At 41.0% G+C, this 20653-nt stretch overlaps 1 protein-coding gene across 2 annotated transcripts in view; it reads left to right on the top strand.

Moving 5' to 3' along the window:
* Positions 1-20653, top strand: part of FSTL5 (follistatin like 5) — a 2973258-nt gene that overhangs the window by 2236906 nt on the left and 715699 nt on the right. For both annotated transcript variants that reach the window (XM_086962384.1, XM_086962383.1), the window contains exon 10: positions 8422-8556. In XM_086962384.1, coding sequence (XP_086818510.1) covers positions 8422-8556 — 135 coding nt within the window. The remainder of the gene's footprint in view (positions 1-8421; positions 8557-20653) is intronic.

The following is a 20653-nucleotide window of genomic DNA, read 5'->3' as shown; positions in this document are numbered from 1 at the left end:
AGTCTAGATTATTTTTGTACAGGTCCTGGTAAAATGATTTAAATGTATTGAGAATACGGTTCTGCTTTGTTTGGATGACATTGCTGCTATCTTTAACTGAGGCGATGTTGAATTGCTTTTTTTTATGTTTTAGATATGACGCTAAAATCTTTCCAGCTTTGTTGCCCTCACAAGTCCTTAGAGCCTTAAACTTATTGACTCAGACCCCCGCCCTTCTACTGAGTATCGAGTTGTATTCATATTTGAGTTTAGTGAGGTTGTTTAAAATCAGAGAATTTTGGAGATCTGCCATATGCGCGGTTTCTAGATTTTTGATGTTATCTTCCAGAGTGGACAAATCATTGTTTAATTTTTTGTTAGCTTGAGCTCGAATGCCTATGATTACTCCTCTCAGAGTGGCCTTGAGTGCCTCCCATACATTCGCTATGTCCGAATCAGGGGTGTCATTAAGTTTGAGGTAGTCTAGGATGGCAGCCTCGATCTTTTGTTTGTTTTCCGGCTCAGAAAATATATTGTCATTGAATCTCCATCTTTTAGGGGGGAGAATGTAACTGGAGCCCACTAGTTTGGTCTGTATGCTTGAGTGGTCGGAAATCAATTTAGGGGCAATACTGGTTTCTTCGATGAGGTGAGTGAAGGGGCTGTTAATGAGGATATAATCTATCCTCGAGTAGGAATTGTGAGGAGGCGAGTAGAAGGTGTAATCTCGGCCGTCAGGATGTTGGAGTCTCCACGAGTCTTGTAGATTGAACCTGGAGCATAGGCGGTGTAAACTAGTATGCGATCGTGTAGGGTGGTAGGAGCAATTCGAGTGACGATCAGTGATTGGGTCTAGTGGCAGGTTGAAGTCACCTCCCATAATTAGTAATTCACCTTGGGGTACGCATTCTAGGGTTGGGGCTAATGAATCCCAAAACTCTGGATCGTCATTGTTGGGGCCATATATGTTCATGACATGGATATGATCTTTCTCTGAAGGTGTGCCATGTTAAAGCGGCTGTTATCATCGTGAGTGTGTGAAACTACGGAGATGTTGGATTTCTTAGCTATTAGTGTAAGAACCCCCCTCTTTTTGTTAACTGCTGGAGAGCAAAGATTGTGAGAGATCCAATGTTGGTTTATAAATTCAGCGTCATCTTTTGACAGTTTAGTCTCCTGCAGGAGGAGGATGTCGCCCTTGGATTTGGACAGATACTCCAGAACTTTTCTCCTTTTGACCGGGTGATTGAGGCCTTTAACGTTGAAGGAAACAATATTAAGGCCCTCCGAAATAGATGTATTACGAGTCATTGGTTGCTATGGTGTCGCTCTTGTTCAGGTGGTATATTGTTAAAGAATAGGCTAGAGAGTAGTGGTGAGTGTTGAGTATGAATGAGTAAGCTGTTTCGCTGGGTCTGTTCTGCCTCGCGTGTGTTGCTGTTACAGTGGTGTCGGTTGAGCTAACGTATTTTGAGTTTGTGGTGAGCATGGCACTGTGGTCTATTTCTGGGGATAGGCTAATAGTACGGTTAGTTAGATCGCTAAGAGTGTTCTGTGGGGGCCCTCTTGAAATATCGGTAAGTAGTACTTTTGTAGACATATAGTTGAGAAAAAGCATTAACCATAAACACAGAAAGCATGCTGAAACAATCCAGATTTTTTTCTTCCCCTTCCCTCCTTCCCCCTCCCCCCTTCCTTACTCCCTCTCCTTCCCTACCCCCTCCCACCTCCCCTCTCAAAAGAACTTAGGAACTGCGACGGCATTGCCGTCCAACTGAGACGCAGGAAGGGATTATTATTATTATTATTATTGCATTTATTGAGCGTACAGCTACCCGGAGGTTTCCCGGCGCTTGCCTTGGGAACCCGTCCTGGCTTTTCCCTGTGAGATAGCCCCTGCAGGGCATCCCCAAGGTGAAAGCCAGGCATCCCGCCGCAGGGGGCCGTTGTGGAGATTAAGCAAGCTTAATGCCCAGAGTTGCAGAGTGAGAACCCATGATTAGAGCAGGCACCGAAGCAAGAATTATCAAGTCCGTGGACATTTGAGCTCAAGACCCTGCCGCGTCGGGAATTGAACCCTGGTCCCGGGTCTGACCTCAGCTTCCGGGTCTGCCTGCTCTACACCGTGAGCCGTAGAATGGTAGATGTAACAGGGAACAAATAACTAACAATAATCGATAGCTGTATGTAGTAATCAGTATATAGTAGGTTTTGAGACACTGATAGTGGGGAAGATCATGATACTTAACTATGCAGTAAAGTTTATAAACTTATTAATTAAGAGTATTAAGTAAAAGGTAGCTAATCATGACCGTTCAGTCGTGCATACTGTGTACATTTTGCATGTGTAAGACATGCGTAATCAAAAAACAAGATGACATGAGGGGACTTTCTATAGGTACAGACATACTCTCTGAAAATTCCTAAATCCCTGGTAAGGTAATGGTGTTAAAGAGTATGGAACAGAGCATTCGCCTCTTTTTCGGTTTAAAGAGCACAAAGCGAGTTATATTCTATAACACGTGATAAGGAAATTAGTGGATGTGTCAGGTGACCTTGGGTATGTACACTGAGCGGTCTTACCTGACGGAGTCAACTAGTTCAATTCAAAACATCAACAATAACTGAAGCAGAAGAGGCAGCAGGATGTTCGACTGCAAAAGGGTGAATACTATTTTGACTTACTATCTACTGGAAAGGACCCTGAACAATGATATCACTAGATACATCAAGTTAGAGGCTTGAGAATGTTATGTTAGAGTCACCCATGACCAGCACCCGAGTTTATATTTTCTTGCGAGTTGGTCTTCCGTTTGTTTGATGAGCTATTGGATAAGTCCATGTTCTGCGGTGGAGAGTCTCCGATGAATTGCGCCAATGCGTTAGGGTCCGTGAAGAATTTCGGTTTGCCTTGTATGGTGATTCTGAATTTCGCCGGTCCAGTAAAGGAGTACTGAATACCTTTCGATCTAAGTTTTTCTCCCAGGGCCAGGAAGCCCTTCCGGACTTCGAGTGTGTCTTTTGAGTAGTCTTGGGTGAAAGTTATATTATGACCCTTCCAAGTGATTTTGTGATTGCGTCTTGCGAATTGAAGTATAGCTTCCGTATGTTGGTACCTCAGCGGTTTGCATATCAGTGGACGCGGGCCTCTGTAACCGTGAGGGATGTAGCTAGGAACTCTCTGGGCTCTGTCGAGTTCAAACTCGTGGTGGAAGGAAATCCCTGTTATTTTCGGAATCCAAGCGTCTAGAAAGTCTACACAGGAATTTGCGTCTTTCTCAGCATTTTCTGGGATTCCAAAAATGCGCACGTTGCCCCTTCTATTTCTGTCCTCTAACTCCGCGAACTGGCGTCTGAGCTGGTCAGTTGATCCCTGGAGTTGCTGTATGGAGTTGGATGCAGTATTGGTTCTATCTTCCAAGTTGCTAATTCTCTGTTCCGCTTCATCTATGCTTTTGTGTACAGAGCTCATGTCAGCTCTAATTGCAGTAAGTTCCAGCTGCATAGAGTCAGTATTGGATTTGGTTGACTTTTCTAGGTCGTGTACTTCTGCTAGTTTTTTCAGGATTACATCTAGGGTACTACTAACGTCCGCCCTCGATTTGATAGGAGAGTCCGACAATGAGGGTTCCGGTTTCACCTTTTTGTTGTTCTTCTTCTCATCCCTGTCCGCCATTTTGAAGGAGATTTGTGTGTGGTTAGCGCTATTGCGATGGCCTTGACCTGTGGGATGTCAGAGCGCTGGTCAAGTCAGGTTGTCTAACAGAGACCCCAAGGTTGTGCCTTAGATCTCAGAGTTCTGGCAGGTAGCGTAGGTGTGCTCCAGATAAGGTCCGGACCTCTTGCGCTAGACCTTTGGCTTACAATTGGAGTGTGTAGTAAGCTAGTACTTCCCAAAATGATACATTTTTGAATGTTGGGTAATGCTCATTCGTCTTGCACTACTTGTGGCTGCATCTCTATTTGTGACTGCATCCCCATGTGTTATTGTGGCATTAGGAATGGTAGGTTGAGCTACGGCACCTTGGGTCTGCAGGGCTGGTTATACAAAGATCACATTTACTTAAAGTTCACAGTTTCCACTTATCATTCTTGTTTTCACGCCGAAAAAGTCGATAAAATTTAGCACAGTCGCCATTTTGGGGTCAGGCGCTAATGAAGGTAAGCTCCTCCAAGTTTTAGCCAGATCGCTGATGGAAATGCGCTCCCTCTATCAGGGGTCTCCTTCAGAAAGGTGTTGGGCAGAGTCGCTATGCCGTTGAAGCAATTCGTTGGACATTTGCGGCGAAACAGCGCATTTGTAGTGTCCTACGAACGAGGCAGAGAGCGGGCGGCCATCTTAGGGACAGGCAGGCAGTCGGGCACAAGGAGTCACCATTAATCAGGATCCAAGCCGGTTAATTAAATTGTTTCACTCCGGAGAATCAGACATGAATTGGCGCATCATCTAAGGCTCCCCTCTCCTCTGTGTGTGGCTCTTAGATCCGCCGTTTCCCGATGTGCGACGTGCAGCTTAACAGCGCGCTGCTCCGGGGTTCATCTCCAGTCGCGTGGTAGCAAGTTGGCAAAAAGGTGCAACCCGCGGGTATTAGGCGCTCAACTTCACACCGAGTGTGCCTCAGGAGGTCCGAAGCCCGATTCTTCCGTTCATTCGGCTTCAGAGTTGGTTTTAACGTCCCTGAGAACGGAAAGTCCGCTCCCCTGCGCAGCAGTGAACAGGCTAGGCGGCCATTACCAACGCCGTCCAAGCCACGCCCCGATTCCCAGAGTAGGTTTAAGCCAAAATGTTTCCAAGTCCCAATTTTGGGATTTTGGCTATCTGGGCACCTTTAGCAAAACCACCAATGGTCCAGACTAGAGGGGAACCACTTGAGGGGTTAGGACTCACTCGGGATGGGTCCAGGTGTGGGTTCAGAATTATTTTGAGCCTTTTCTGTCCCTGAGACTCTGATTAGGAGGCCAATCAATTAGCCCTTGGAGTCCCTCTGGTAGTCCTGTGTTTAAGTGATTAAACAGGGTTAAAGCAGCAGGGCAGGCCTCTGAGGGATAACGGCAGACTTCAGGCATCAGAGCAGTCCTTCCAGGTGCAGCAAAGCAGTCATCTGAAGTACACAGCAGGCCAAAGCATCAGGCAGTCATTGCTCAGGTCCAGAACTGAAGAGTGGGTCTGAGGGTCCCCTTTTTATACATTGTGCCCTTCCTAGTGAAGCAATAGAGGGGCATATTATCAAGGGGGTTTATCTCCGCTTTTTTGTCTTTAAAAGCCAAGAAAGCGGAGATAAAATTATCTCCCTATTACCAAGCTGTCGCTAACACCAGTTAGCGACAGCTAGTAGGAGATAGCGACCATCTTGGGCCCCACTTTGCATATCAGTGATATTTATCACTAATGAGATGCAAAGTGGGCGTGCCAAGATGTTAGAGACTGAAAACAGTCGCTAACATCGCTATCTCCTATTACCAACTTTTGGAGATATTCGCGCTAAGCGGGAATATCTCCAAAAGCTAACACCTGCCCTGAGCAGTTCTTAGCAATGTTATCCAATGGGAGGTGGATAACATGGCTAAGAGCATTTGCTCGATAATGCATGAATATCGCTGACTTTTCAGCGATATTCATGCATTTCGGCCGTTTTTTATCGCATTTGCGATAAACCTTGTTAATAGCAAGGTTTATCTGCGATAAAAATCGCCGTAAGTTAGAGACAAAAATTATCGCTAGTTGTTGGTAATATGCCCCAGAGTTTTCAAAAGAATTGCCTTTGAAGTGCTTGACGTTTCCTGTTTTATCTCCCATGCCTCCAGCTAGCTGCATGAACAATGCAGGATTGACAAGCCCTTTGTGTGAAGGCAGAGCACAGCATATTCAGTTGCAGGTGGGACTGTGTCTAGCTCCATCCCCCAGTCTGCCAGCTGATGGTCCATCCAGGCATATCTAAACCTTCTATTGTGGAGGTGACTAGTAGGAGTAAACCAAGTCCAACTGTAGTTACACCCAGTCATGTGACCCACGAACAGGCTTCAGACACCAAATAGTTAAGGCAGGAAAATATCTACTGCCATTTTCAAAATGGTAACTTAAATTCTGACTTTTCCATGAAAGAGGATTTTTAATTACAATTTCTCAGATACCAAACACAAAAGGTCTACCTGTTCCCAATCAAATGTTAGCACTCATTAAATGTAATAGGGCAATACAATGTTATCCTATGGGAAAGAAGGCTTCCCAGTAGTAAAAAATAAATGTAGGAGTTTTTCACTATTAGGGCACATAAAACTTAAATGTGAATGTTCAACCTTTTGATTACAATACACCCTGTCCTGTAGGCTACCTAAGGCCTACCTTAGGGGTAACATATACTAACAAGAGGAGTTTAAGGCTTGGCAAGGGAGTTATAATGCCAATATTAAATACCGGCCTAAAACTACATTCCGGCTGCAATAAAGGCCTGGGACATTTTAATGGACTTCCTAGGTGGGTGGCTCAATGAGTGCTACAGGCCCACTAGTAGTGTTTGATTTAGAGGCCCTGGGTAAATGGTATACCACTTTACCAGGGACTTATAAGTGAATTTATTATACCAATTAAGTGTAAGGCAATTTCACCATGATTTCGTGAGAGAACACAAGCACTTTAGCACTGGTTAGCAGTGGTGAAGTGCACAGAGTCCTAAAGCCAAGGAGGGGTGAGGGTAAACCTTTCGGGGCAAGACCACGCTATGGCTGACATGTCTAACACACATCATACAACCTACATCAGGGGTCTTCAACCTTTTCTGTATGAGCTACTTCTGATCAATGAAAATCATTGTGAGCTACTAAAGGCCAAGCAACTTGCACATTGTTCCTAGAGACCCCCCACAACCAGCTTTACTGACTGTAAGCCTAATTTTTACAGAGCCAATACAGTGGGTTGCACAAGTTACATAGAGTGACCTAGAAATACTGATAAGGATTTCATGGATTTGTGTTGCTACCATACTTTATAGTATGGTGAGAGAAGAGTACATTTGCAATAACAGTTGTGGTGTTTTGAACCCAATGGAAGATGATTAGTTGAAAACATTTGTATTTATTGAAATTCTTACATGAAACTTTGTTCTTCTCCACTGTGGATGTTTAAGAGTGAACTCCTTGTTCAACGTCATAGCTTATTTATTATTTATTATTTATAATTCACAGTTGCATCAACATTGCCTTGTTGATTCAGCTTATACTTCCAGCTTGGGGAAAGACGAATCAAGAAAGAATAGTCAGACCTTTCAAGGCAAACTCAAGACAATTAAAAACTTTTCATCTCATCAACTTCCAGTGAATTATTTCAAACTTACACCTCTCTCTCTGTTTATAGGGCAAGAACTAACAAACGCCAGAAATAAGCACATATCCATTTTACACCTCCAGTTTGGGGAAAACGAGATGAATCAAAACAGAAAAGTCAGCCTGTTCAGTGCAACATAATTGTGCCTTTCAACTGGGCCTGGTAACAATGATTACATGAATTCTGTTTTGCATTTCTTAAAACAAAAGTTCCTTTTATTTTTCTGATTGTGTTCAAGTTTGAAAGATTAGCTGGCCTGGGCCTTTTGCTGATTGTGTTCTTACACTGTGTGCCACAACACCTGCACAGTATTGAAACCTGAATACCCAGGCCTTATGATAAGTCTCTGGTGGCAATGCTGCTGCTTCAGCCCACAGGCCACAAAGGGTGTGTAGGATCGAATCATAAGGCCTGGTTGCAGAAAGCTTGTGTCACGGTCCCCATTGGATAATCTAATACTAGACATGCCAGAGTCAGACTTTTGACAATGATGTCACCTGCTTCTGCCAGCACCGCCCCAACTAAACTCAACTGAGCCAATCAGAGCAGCTGGTTTGTTTGATGTTGGGCAAAAGCTGCAAAGAGGTTTGAAATTGAACAAAGTAATAAAGGCTGGCTACTGAATGGGGAAAAGAGATAGTGGGTTGCGAGCAACTCACAGGGTGTCAGCAATTTACAGGTAGTTAGCGATCGACCGGTTAAAAACTCTTGATCAACATAAATAGTTTCAAGAGTAACAGGGATAGGAAACATTTTTTAGAAAGGAATATAAAATGTATGAATGTACTGATGGATTCTACAAAATTAAAGTAAAATCTAATAAAAAAACTTTTAGCATAGTGCTAAAGAAGAATATACCATACACAAAAGTAATGAGTGGATAACAATGTCTTGGCCAGTAGTAAAATGGTGGTCATTGAGATTTCTGAAGCCATAAATAAGACTCACTGAAAGATTATCAGAACTGGTATATTACGGTCTAAAATGTCATTAAAGTTGGCTGGCTTGGGTAGAAACTATTGCCAATAAAACGTATTGCTTACACGATGTAAAAAGTCACTGTAAAATGGTAGGCTGGCTATTGAAGAATAAAATGTGATATTTCACACTCTCTTTTTCAGCAAATGGGAGCGAGGTTCACATTAGCAATGTACGCTTTGAGGACACCGGAGCCTATACGTGCATTGCAAAAAATGAGGCTGGTGTGGATGAAGACATATCTTCTCTTTTTGTTGAAGATTCTGCTCGAAAGACACGTAAGTACCTTTTCTCAATTGAATAGGGGTGCTTAGCATTTCTAATGACATAGCTGTATTATTAGACAGAACTCTTTCTAAATGCAGTTATGCAAGAGCATATCTTCAAAATGATAGATAATATTAGATTAGCTCACAAATGTGATTGAGGAAAAGTCTTAATCTAGATTTCAAGTCACCTATTTACACTGGCAGCTCTTATAGTTGAAATTCACTCCAAAAATGTATTCTATTCATTAGGCTGTCACTATCCACTTTGTATGGATTATATTGGAATAACTAGTATGCTCCTGCTTCAAAAGTAATTGGTGAAAGGGGAATGTTAAAAGAAGAGACATTGATAAGATAAATACAAAAAATAGAGGTGAAATGAAGAAAGATGTAAGAAGTGAGAATGACATATGAAAGCAGTATGAGACAGCAAATAGACGAAGAAAGGGTTCAGAGACAAGGGGAAAAGATGTTACAGTTGCAAAAGAGTGGGCCAAATGTGAGTAGGCTTGAAAAAGTAGTTGTGGCAGGAGAAAAATAGTGCACAGAGGGGCACATATGTGGGGAGAGCAAGACAAAAATGAAGAAGTGCTTGTGAAGAAGAGACTAGGTTTTGACCAATGTTTCTAGCTCAAATGTCTCTAAATTAAATCTTCTGCACTTGTTTTCTACAAATGACTTTAGGGAACTTTCAAGCTGTCTGCAAAGTGATCTTGGAATGCTGCCAAATTTGTACAATTGTTATATAGCAGCAGTTTTGTGGGTGATGTGCTTTAATATTTCCTCACACACACTAAATCACAATAAATATAATTACAGAATATCCCCTCTACTTAATTCCCCGTAAAGGATCTTTAAGAATCTACCATATTTTGATGAAAAGATCAATATTATGAAATGCAATATAAATTCACTTTTTGGACTAATTGGCTGAGAAATTAATTTTAAAACAGTCCCTATCCCCCATGAAAGGTCCAAGATCTGTACCGAATTCCCAAAATACACATACTAGTCACTGACATAACATGGATGTGGGAAAGGTAGTCTTCAATATTGAGGGGGCAGTCCATTTTCAGTCCACTTTTACAAAATGTATGCACTATAAGGAAGCCTTTTCCAGTGGATCAGAAGTAGCAGTGAGGCACTATGGGCCAGATGTAGGTCGGTCGGTAACAGCCGAAAATCGGTATTTTCGGCCGTTACCGACCGGTATTCAAGAATTGGCATGTAGGGGCACAATTTTACAGAATCGGTAACTTTACCGATTCGGTAAATTTACCGATTCTGTAAAATACCGAATCAGTTTTTTTACCGATTCGGTAAATCTCAGATGTAGGTGGGACTCTTCTGAGTCCCAAAGGCCCTACAAAATCTGTATTTTACCACACAATCCTATTGTGTGGTAAAATACCGAATTCAGGTGTGCATGCACATGTGTGCATGCACACCTAGCCATGTGCCAGACAGACATGCCCTTAGTGGCGCACGTGCCTATTTGTGGGGTGCCAGAGGGTGTCAAAGTGACACCCCCTGCATCCTTGCAAAATTCGGTATTTACCGTCTCTGTAAATACAGAATCGGTATTTCCCATTGATTCCTATGGGCTTCAAAGCCCATAGGAATCAATGGGAAATACAGATTCTGTATTTACAGAATCGGTAAATACCGAATGTTACAGATTCGGTATTTCCACATCTGGAAATACCTACATATCCACCCCTTAGATTTACCGATTTTTAATTACCGAATCGGTAAAATTTGGTAATTAAAAATGGGTAAATCTATTCTACCTACATCTAGCCCTATGCTTCATAAGCTACCTCTAAATATAAAAATCACAGCAAGGAGTCAAGCTTTCCTCCTACATAGTATAGTCCTGGCCCCTTGATATACCTCCCTACAAACACTGTTGTCCAGAGGTTTTCTTTATTGATTTGTGTTTTTGTATCATTAGTGAAGTCATTTAGCTTGGGTTGATCTTGCTCATCTGGGCCGAATTTTACTGGATGACATTTTTAAAATGGTGGATGTGTTGCAGTGATTATGTTATATTTCAGGAAGCATGAGACCTATATACTTAATTTTTGGTGTCAAAACATAGATTATGGATGTTATGTAGTCCTATGGAGAAAGAAAATAACTCGTCAGAGAAACCCTTCCACTATTTCCCATAAAAACGTCTCTAGAATAATGTTTTTTAGCCATGATATTGGTAATTTATTTTATGACACATTTTTCTTTGTTGAAGGAGTCCTCAGATTTTGCAGTTAGCAACACTCTGTCAGGAGGTAAAGATCATTTGCTATCACTTGCTATGCTCATGTTTACGAATTTTAATCAACGGGAAACCTGAAAAAAAACTGTATTAAAATAAATTACCAGTATGATGGCTAAAACACATCATTCTGGAGCCGCAATTTTGGAAAAAGGCAGAAAGATATTTTCTCTCTCTATAATACTACTTGACCTCAAAAACCTATGTTTGACACCAAAATGAAGTATATAGGCCTCATGGTTCCTCAAATATTACATCATCCCTGCAATACATAAGCCATTTAAAAAAAGAATCGTCCATTACAATTTGGCCCTGATCAACAATGTCTAGTCAAACTAAATAAATGAAAAACACAAATCAAAAATGAAAATCTCTGGACCAAATTTTGTTCCCAGTGCTATAACTGGGGGCTAGGAGTAGTAGGAACAGCAGTAGACATGAATCCTAAAAATAATTGTGTAGCAGAGCAGCAGTAATATGTTCCTTAACAAACAATGAAGACATACAGAAGGGAAATCAACAAATAGCAAACAGTACTGGAGACCTAGTGACCTGTCGCACTAAATGCCCTGTACCACTTTAATAGGCTTTTTTAATAGAATTCCAGAAAAACAACTGCATTTAGAGCAGCATTTCCATTGAAGTAGCAAGCACACTGGCAGTCTACCTGGCCTCATAGCCTACAATCCTATGAGACATGCTGCACAGGGCTGACTGCTGGCAAGGGACTTAGGGCCAAATGTACAATGGTAATAGTTTGCAATTACCAAATAGCAATTTTTGGCGAATCTCTATCTCGGTACTTGTGTACAAATATGTGTACACAAATAGACGTTCCTCATGAATATTAAATAGGTAGGTCTTGGTTTCTGACCCACTTCGAATCGCAAAAATCACTGGGGTGGTGGCCTGCAGGGGTCAGCGGACCACTATGTCTGATTGCTTAACAATAATGCAATTTTTTTGTTGTTGAAATGCAGCCAGTTTAACTTAAAGGTAAGTGTGAAGCATTTCAGAAAGAAGACTGAAAAGTTTTATTTTTCATTTTTTAGGAGTAGGACATCGTCCGTAGAACCACTGCCTGTTCTCAAAAAATGTTTTTACAAACATTCACAAAGGGAAAGGGGTCTCTTTGGGCCCCTTCCCATTAGCGAATGTGTTACCACCAACTTAAAGTTGGCGGTCAAATTGCAAATGTTTTGCAACCACATTTCGGTCGCAAAAAGTTCATACATGCCACTGCAATTCGTTATTAGGAAGGGACACCCTAAACATTCTTCCTTCTTAATATTGAATCACTAACCCAAATTGTGGTTCAATAAACCCGTATTGAATAGCAATTGGGCCTTTGTACATTTAAAAATGCCTTTTTACGTTCGCTAACAGCCTGAATATGCGAAATGGACTGTTTGCAAACTTAAAAAGGCTTTGTACATGGGTCTGGACAAGGTGCCCAAGAGTGTTTGATGGAATAAATTGTAAGCGCTAAGGATTTGATAGGATCTGCTGCTGCTTTGTGGTAAAGGAATGAAGGACATCAGGGCAATAACTTTGAAGGGCAGTTAGATTAGTGTGGTAGAGCATAGATGGGGAACCTGAGAAGTGACAGGTCCAGTCCTCTTCTGTTCATGCTTAGGTCCAGATGAGTTCTGAAGAGGTGACCCTTTTGTGCAGTTCACTAGTCAGTTGATGACAGTGACTCCTAAAATCCTCTAACTAATGACAAAAAATGCTACCAGGTACAACGCTTACCTCTTTTACAACACATCCTGCTTCCATTATTTTAAAATATTCAACAGTGCCCTATTGTTCTGGGAAAAGCCCATTATGGCAAGACTTTTCTACTTCGTGGCGTTCAGGGGTTTGTCTAAAGAAATTAACAATTTCTTCCTCCTCAACACCGCCAAACTGGCTCTAGGAGTTTCCCACTGAAATGCTGCTCCCCAGGTCTCCCTTCAAACAAAACTATGAAAAATCAGGCCTCTCCTGAGTCCCTTTTAAGGTCAAATAGTTCCTGAACCCACCCAGCTGCCCTTCCTGAGCTGATATACCTCACACCCAGGTCTCACTGTCTAAAGGCCTGAGCCATTGTACCTGCTCTCATTTAACGCACCTCATTTAACAGGAAGTCTTGACAGGGGACAAATGCTGGGAGGCTAATAATAATTAGTCAACTGGAGGTTCAGGAAGACAATGTTACTTTTTTAAATGTTCATACAAAATGTGACTTCACTGGTTAATTGAATTTTTAACAAATATTAAACATAGTGGTTTAATTAGTCCTGTATTTAATTGTGAACTTGAGTTTCTCTCATAGGGCAGCTACATCCCTTTTTAGTGAAAATAGCGGTTTGGGGCTAGCCACTATAGGTACGAGCCAACAATAAATGTGGGCTTTACCACAATTAAATACTAGGCACCCTACCATGTGGACTACAAGGCAACCCAGCTGGGTTACCTATTTAATACTTAAAAGTATAGTTTGTTCCCATCCAAATGTTTTTTTTAACAGGTGAAACTGTAGAATTAAATGCTGCAATAGTCAGACTATATAGGTAGCCCTGAAGCAATGTTTTATTTGCCAATCTAGAGGATAGCACAATATGTACGGCAGTCCTCAGTTCACATTTGAATTACCATGACATTGGTGATTTTCCTGCACTGTATTCCATGGCCCTACTGGAAGACTACCTTTGAAAATTGTATTAGCCAATGATATGATATTTTGGGGTCAGAGCACATATACTGCAGACTGGATAGTAGTAGCTCAATATGCAGAGTTAAAAACAAGCAATACCAGTCAGTAAAAGCATTAGGATAACCACACAAAAAGACTATTTTTTTAATGTTGTCCTACTCCACATTAAGCACCCTGTTCTCTGCCCCCAAATCTCTCATCGCCATTCCTTACATACTTCAAAGCTGTGAGTGAATGGGAGAAATGTTGTTCTACTGACCTCTAGTTTGGTAAGTATTGCAATTTATCTGGTCTGTCAGTCAAATAGAAACTGGATTTAACATTGCATTTACACTAAGACCCGCACTGTCCTCTGTTACAAAGCCATAAATGGCAAAATATATGAATTCTCCCCCTATCAGTATCTTTCATTGAGGGCTGTTCCCAATCCTCTTAGATAAGAACTCTCAGCTCTAAAATAAAAGTTAGCCAAATCAGGCTTGGATGTACTGCAGGAGAATACGATAATAATGCAACAGATTGATTTGCACTTAAGTTCCTATTTCCCTCAGTCATCTTTGAAATATAAACTGAATTCACCTTTTAAAAAAAAATAAAAAAATAGCATGCTCTCAAGTTTATCAACAGAAAATATTGTTTTACTTTGACTGTGACATCTGTAGGTACTTTGGAAATATGAGCTATCCAACCGTGATTTTTTCACAACGAAGGGCCAGTTGTAGGCAGCTATTTAGCATTTCTTAATGGGCCGGCACACTATTTAAGTCAGTTAAAAAATGCTAAATAACCTTTTTGCATGTACAAAGGCCGTTTGGGAATCACAAAATGGGATTTCTACTCAGTAGAAATTGCATTTTGCGGCACCCAAATTAGAAAATGGCAAATAGGGATTTCCTAGTTGCTATTTCCTATGCCCATTTACAAAGCAATCCCTAATGCGAATTTGGCATTTAGTAAATGCTAATATCATCATCTCAAATTTGATGGTAACCATGTGCAATTTAAGAAAATACTCCAAATGCTTTTTTTTTAAAGTGCACACATGCCCCTAGGGCATCTGTGGCGTTACATGTGCACCACTTTTTTCGGGGTGCATCAAAGGAGGCCTCAGGCCAAGCGTCAACCTTGATTTAGCATTTTCTCATTTCTAATTTCCTATTTGGAAATCGCAAATTAGGAAATACAAAACCATTCATACGAATTGTTTGGTATTACCTAAATAGGACTTTCCTAATAGCAATTCATACTTTGAAGAAATCGCTATTAGAAAATCTCTAATTTTGTACATACCATTTTTCATTTCCTAAATAGCAACGTCTAAGGAGTCGCTATGTAGGAAATTCTAAATAAGTATTTGGTAGATCTGACCCTAGTTTCCTTTGAGATTTAGTTTGGTTCTTCATATGAATTCCACAACTCAGGACACAAAAGGGGATGGGATTGAACTGTGACTGCATCAGGTGTGTCCTGACAGATTTTTCTAACCAGATGAAATGCAGTCCATTGTGACACACATAATTGAGCCAAGATCAGAAAGCGCAAGGTCAGGTTACTAGCTGAGATTTAAGTAAAGAGCAATATGTAATCACAAGCCTTTATCATGCATTAACGTGCCAGGTATAACATTGGAAAGATTTGAAAAAACACTAGGCACAAACTGAAGTAAAATGGCCTGTCGAGAAGGAATACTATATCACTACGGCGTATAAAGTACCAAAGATATAACCCTAAAAAAGAACATTCATTTGGTTAGAATTATTTTGTTGTAATATTTCCGATATATTAAGACAAATAAGAATAGTCTGTAATCATGGTAAGTTTGTACAACAAATCGAATGTAGCTTGCCTCTTCTCTCATGCATTCAATATTATAGCCTTTTAGCCCGCCGTAGAGGGCTTTACCGGCTATTAAAGGCCCTCTTCAGCCTTAAACCTCTTAACAAGGGAGAGGGACTTTAATAGCCAGTATAGCCCAGTTACGAAGGTCTAGAAGGCTATTAGAACATTCTGCCACTAGAGGGCAGAATGTTCTAGGCAAAAAAACAAAGCCTTATGGAAGCGTGAGGGGATTGGAATCCCCCCAGTCTCCCTGAAGCCTTTGTTCAGAGCCAGAGCTGTGAACAAAGAAACATTGGATTGTTGGAGCTCCAGGCTTATACCAGCCATTATAAGCCCGGAGCACTCCATTGTTTTCAGTGGAGCTCTCAACATTCCAATGTCCTAATAATGTATATAAGGATGTAAAGAAAAATAAAGCTGAATGTTCTAATGAAAAACTATTTGCTTGAGTGAAATCTAAGAAACATAAGATGACATTTGGGCCAAAGTTTAAATATTGTTAATGTCAGAGACAGATGTAAAGGAATTGAAGGGCGCTACAATGGCTGCATTGTGCATTGTTCTTTGGGCCCAATGGTATTACAGAAGGGGCCAAAGATGCCTATGCAGCCCCTTCTGTAATACTTGTAGAACTGGCACTCATGTAGAGTAAGTGTTATGATGAAAAGGAGTTACCTCATTTGTAAGGGGTGTGGCCACAAGCAAATAAGGGAATCTATTTGCCTTTGTGCCCGCACTGTATTATAGATGTGGACAAAGACTCAAGCATGACCTTAGGAGATGCACACACACATATACATAGCACACTGTCAGTGCACTTCCTATTGGCACAACTCTACAGAGAGGAAAGCATTCCCCATTGATCCCCCAGACATCCCCCAGCAGGCTTATACAGTCACTCACTGCACCTGCCCGCAGGAGGATCTCAGTCCCCTCTCTAAAATGAAGGTGGGTGCAACCTACACAGTCAAACAGGAAACAGCTGACTAAAGCAGCCGCTCTGTATTTCACTGCATGAGCTGTCCTCAGGGCAGCCCCGAGTTCACCAGTACCAACAGGGTCTGTTTAAACGTGCTCTGTTGTGCAAACATAAACAGTGTGCCTAATGCCTCAGCTGTTCAGAGTTGGGACTAGTATTGATCTGTAGTTAGACGAAGCACTCAGATATGCTGATAAAGGCAAGTGGACCATAAAGTTCTTGTGGGATATCGAAAGAGTAAAAGGATAAGGGAGGTATGAAATTGTAGTATGACGAACTAAAGGTGAGAATATTAGAATACACTCACCACGTCATGAGTGATGTAAAATGTGAGGTCATAAGTAGTGCATTGCAGGGTCATACGTTATAGTTAGCTGATTTTCTACACTTTTATAGGAGTGAGATATGGGCCTAACTATACCGTCCCTGTAACCTTTGTTTTTTCAGTGAATATAAATATATTGATTGAGAAAAAAACAGTTTAGTGTGGAGTTATGATTACAACTGAAATTCATTGCTTGCACAACATTGATACACACCACACCTCACAAATACATCTGAATTTACAAATGTTGTACATAGTCTGATAGAGGAGATTACTCATCATGTAACCCATGCTATTATGAATATAACAGCTAAGAATGCAGTATTATTTATTGGTTTGAGGAAGTATTGATATATAAAAGCATTGTGCTTTTACTTGTTATTTTTTGTCATAAATTTTGTGAGGGCATAAGCACTGCATTCAGTAGAGAACTTTGGCGTGCATTTCTGTTGTGCGAATCTTTGCTTACAGTCCTACCACAACTTGCAAATTTCTGTCGTTTTTCAATTTTGATTTGAGTTAATTACATATGGAATTCACCAAATCTTCCCACAACTTCTTCCAAACATTTGTATTTTCAGTGAATCTTTTGGGCGTTTTTTATATTTTACCACTTGAAACAGTTCCCTGCACCTAACCAACGATGGGCAACCAGCTCCTGCTGTGCAAAGCCTTTGACCGTGCATAGTGGGGGCCAACCATGGGAACTGGCTTGGGTACAGGCCCTTCCCTCAACCCTATGTAGGAAGTAATAACTGCTGCTCTTATGCTGTGCTCGGGATTGGGATGCACCTCTAAGCCCTTGGCTATACCAACCGCACAATCCTCCATTGGAGACCAAGCCCCTATCCATATGTATATTTGGCCATGTGTAGGGGTGGTTGGTCACTGGCGTTGAGGTCCTTGTGTTTGCCAGTACTGCCCTGTGCAAGACTTTGTTTGTCAAAGTGGAAATTGGCTGCAGGGCCATATCCCACCGCACTGGCCGCTGACCAGTGCTCAATGGTGGTTGGCAGCATTGACTGGAATCCAGCCAATCCCTTCTTCAACCGTCAGGCTTGTGGCCACGTTTTGCAATTGACCAAGTGCATTTGTGGTACAAAAATGTTTATATTTTTCCAGGAGTCCTCAAACCTGTACCCCTAGAAGGGTCCGAATGACCGATGGAGAACCCAGGAATTAAATGACAGACATAGAAATTGCGAATCCTAAATGTTTTTTTTTATTACCAGGGGCTCACTTTGGGGCCCTCACATGGGAATGGGGTAGGTTCACCATGCCCTCTTGTTCTCTTTTTCTTTTACCAATCAGGATGCGTGGTGAACTATGTTGGGTAATGGCGGCCACAACAGAAATATGGGTTTTGATATCACTGCTTGTTGTGCAAACCAAACACCCAAACATATAATAATTAAAATATATGCATCATTTAATATGGGAGCTAGTACCCTTGTTGGATATGTTGGAAGGGGTCATGCCTCTTAATGAGCAAAGCCTTAAAACGTCATAATGCACTTTTCATATTTTTAACAAAAATAAGAATGCAAGGATTTATATGCCCATAGAGAGGAGAAATCATATTTAAAGTAAAGTCCTATTACTATTATCAGAGTTGTTTCCTTGGGCACAATCATTGTGACATGCAGTCAGTGAGGCAGTAAAGGGTGCTTTATATGTCCATTTTTTGCACCATACTAATAAATGTGTCCATGTACTCTTATTATTACATTCGAAAATGTAAGTGGCTCAATAACTCATGCTATTCAGCTTAATATTACAAAAGCAACATTTGAAAAAGCCTAATTATATAAAATTACAATAAAAACTCACAAGAATAATTGGAAGAGGAGCGAACCCACCATGTAGTGCAACATTTTTTGCTAATTTTGCATCATACAAGTAACACAAAATTATTGAAATGACTCTGCGTACATATGCCCAGAGTGCAATGTGCTATTTATTACCTTGCTGAGCGAGGGGGGCTTTTAAACCACAATGGTAATATTAACACTCTACACATAATATATACATGCTTGTGATTTCTAAAATGTAGATATATTTGTTAAAACGTTCCCTTCCAAAGTATCAGCCGCTAAAGTGTATCAACAGAAAGTCATATTTTCGGCCACACTGCTGTCAGATTTGTAAGTATTCACTTGGAAATCTAATTTTGTTTTGGGTTTGAACCTGTCAGACAACATAAAACATGTTCTATAAAAAAATATTTGTTTTCAATCCTGAACTATATGTATGTGGTCACAAAATGCCTTGCTGCTGATAGATTGTCTCCAATGTCAGCGTTTTAAGTAAGTAGTGATAGATGCTCCCGTTAATGTGCACAAACTGAATGACAGTGGCAATATATTGATTAAAAAAACAACTATTGTATTTATGACAGCATTTCTCTGTGATGTGAACTCACTTCCATCTCCTTTCTGCTAACATTCAAAAAGGAGCCTTGATTCTGCTTTTGTGTGCCAGCAAAGGCAGCATATTTATTATGTTTTCGAAAACCTGGCAGTGTCACTTCAAAGATGACTTTCATCAGTTTGGTGTTTTGTTCAACTAAAGTTGGTTACGTCCCAAATAAATGATTTACACTTGCTTAGTTGCTGTTTTTAATGTAAAATTCACGTTTCCATAAACCAATTTTGGGAAGTGGTTTAATCTTGTGGTTATCTTTTCTAAGACTGAACCCCAACTTATCATGCACCACCAAGGGAATGCATTATTTGTCTTCTGCTTCCACACACTCAAGATGTTCAAAAAGATGTTTAAATGGCTCTCTACCAACACTTGCAGAATCGTCACCCAATCCCTTATCATCAGCAGGCAGAACCTTGGCAACGCACTTGCTGTAATCAATGAGCAACTTAACAGAAGACTCCACACTATGTAGAACTCTTCCTCTAGGCTCACCCTCAACGCCCCACACCACACTTACTTCACCCTGCACCTCAGGGATCTTGACTGGCATCCAATCCACAAACCAGCACTCTTCAAAATACTGTTTCCGATCCTGTGTGCAAAAATGGAAAAGGCCTGCAGCTCTGTTTTTTTTATTTTTATTCTTAGTGTTTAGTTTGATGATATCCTGACTGCAGAGCGCCATCAGGGGTGATGTGTTTGCCTGAAAGATAGGCAGGCTTCTGGTTGTCATGGCCTTGCCATCTGCAACAGACAGTACATGCACTAATATCGGTCTCTTTGTTTTTCATGTGGTTTATAGTAAGCATGGGTCTGCAAAGTTCCTAAATCTAACATTTCGTAATACCATGGAAATTTTTTTACAAACTTCATCTTGCCCAGACATTTTTAGTTACTGCAAACTTAGCACATTCCCTTTAAAAGAGAGAGACCAAGGAGCATATTATCAAGGGGGTTTATCTCCGCTTTTTTGGCTTTAAAAGCCAAGAAAGCGGAGATAAAATTATCTCCCTATTACCTAGCTGTCGCTAACACCAGTTAGTGACAGCTAAAAGGAGATAGCGACCACCTTGGGCCCCACTTTGCATGTCAGTGATATTTATCACAAATGACATGCAAAGTGGGCGTGCCAAGATGTTAGCGACTGGAAACAGTCCCTAACATCGCTATCTCCTATTACCAACTTTTGGAGATATTCGCGTATCTCCAAAAGCTAACACCTGCCCTGAGCAGTTCTTAGCCATGTTATCCAATGGGAGGTGGATAACATGGCTAAGAGCATTTGCTCGATAATGCATGAATATCGCTGACTTTTCAGCGATATTCATGCATTTCGGCCGTTTTTTATCGCATTTGCGATTATCCTTGCTAATAGCAAGGTTTATCTGCGATAAAAATCGCCGATGTGCGGCGATAATTTTTGTCTCTAAACAAGTTAGAGACAAAAATTATCGCTAGTTGTTGGTAATATGCCCCCAAAAGACTTATCCACTGAAATTTCAGGCTAGGAAAATACCCTGAGTTGGCAGCAAGGAGAATCTCCTACCATTCAGCAGACAATTG

This window comes from Lissotriton vulgaris, chromosome 3_1 (assembly GCF_964263255.1).
Source record: "Lissotriton vulgaris chromosome 3_1, aLisVul1.2, whole genome shotgun sequence".
NCBI classification, from domain to species: Eukaryota; Metazoa; Chordata; class Amphibia; order Caudata; family Salamandridae; genus Lissotriton; species Lissotriton vulgaris.
This window is presented reverse-complemented; position numbering and strand designations above follow the sequence as displayed.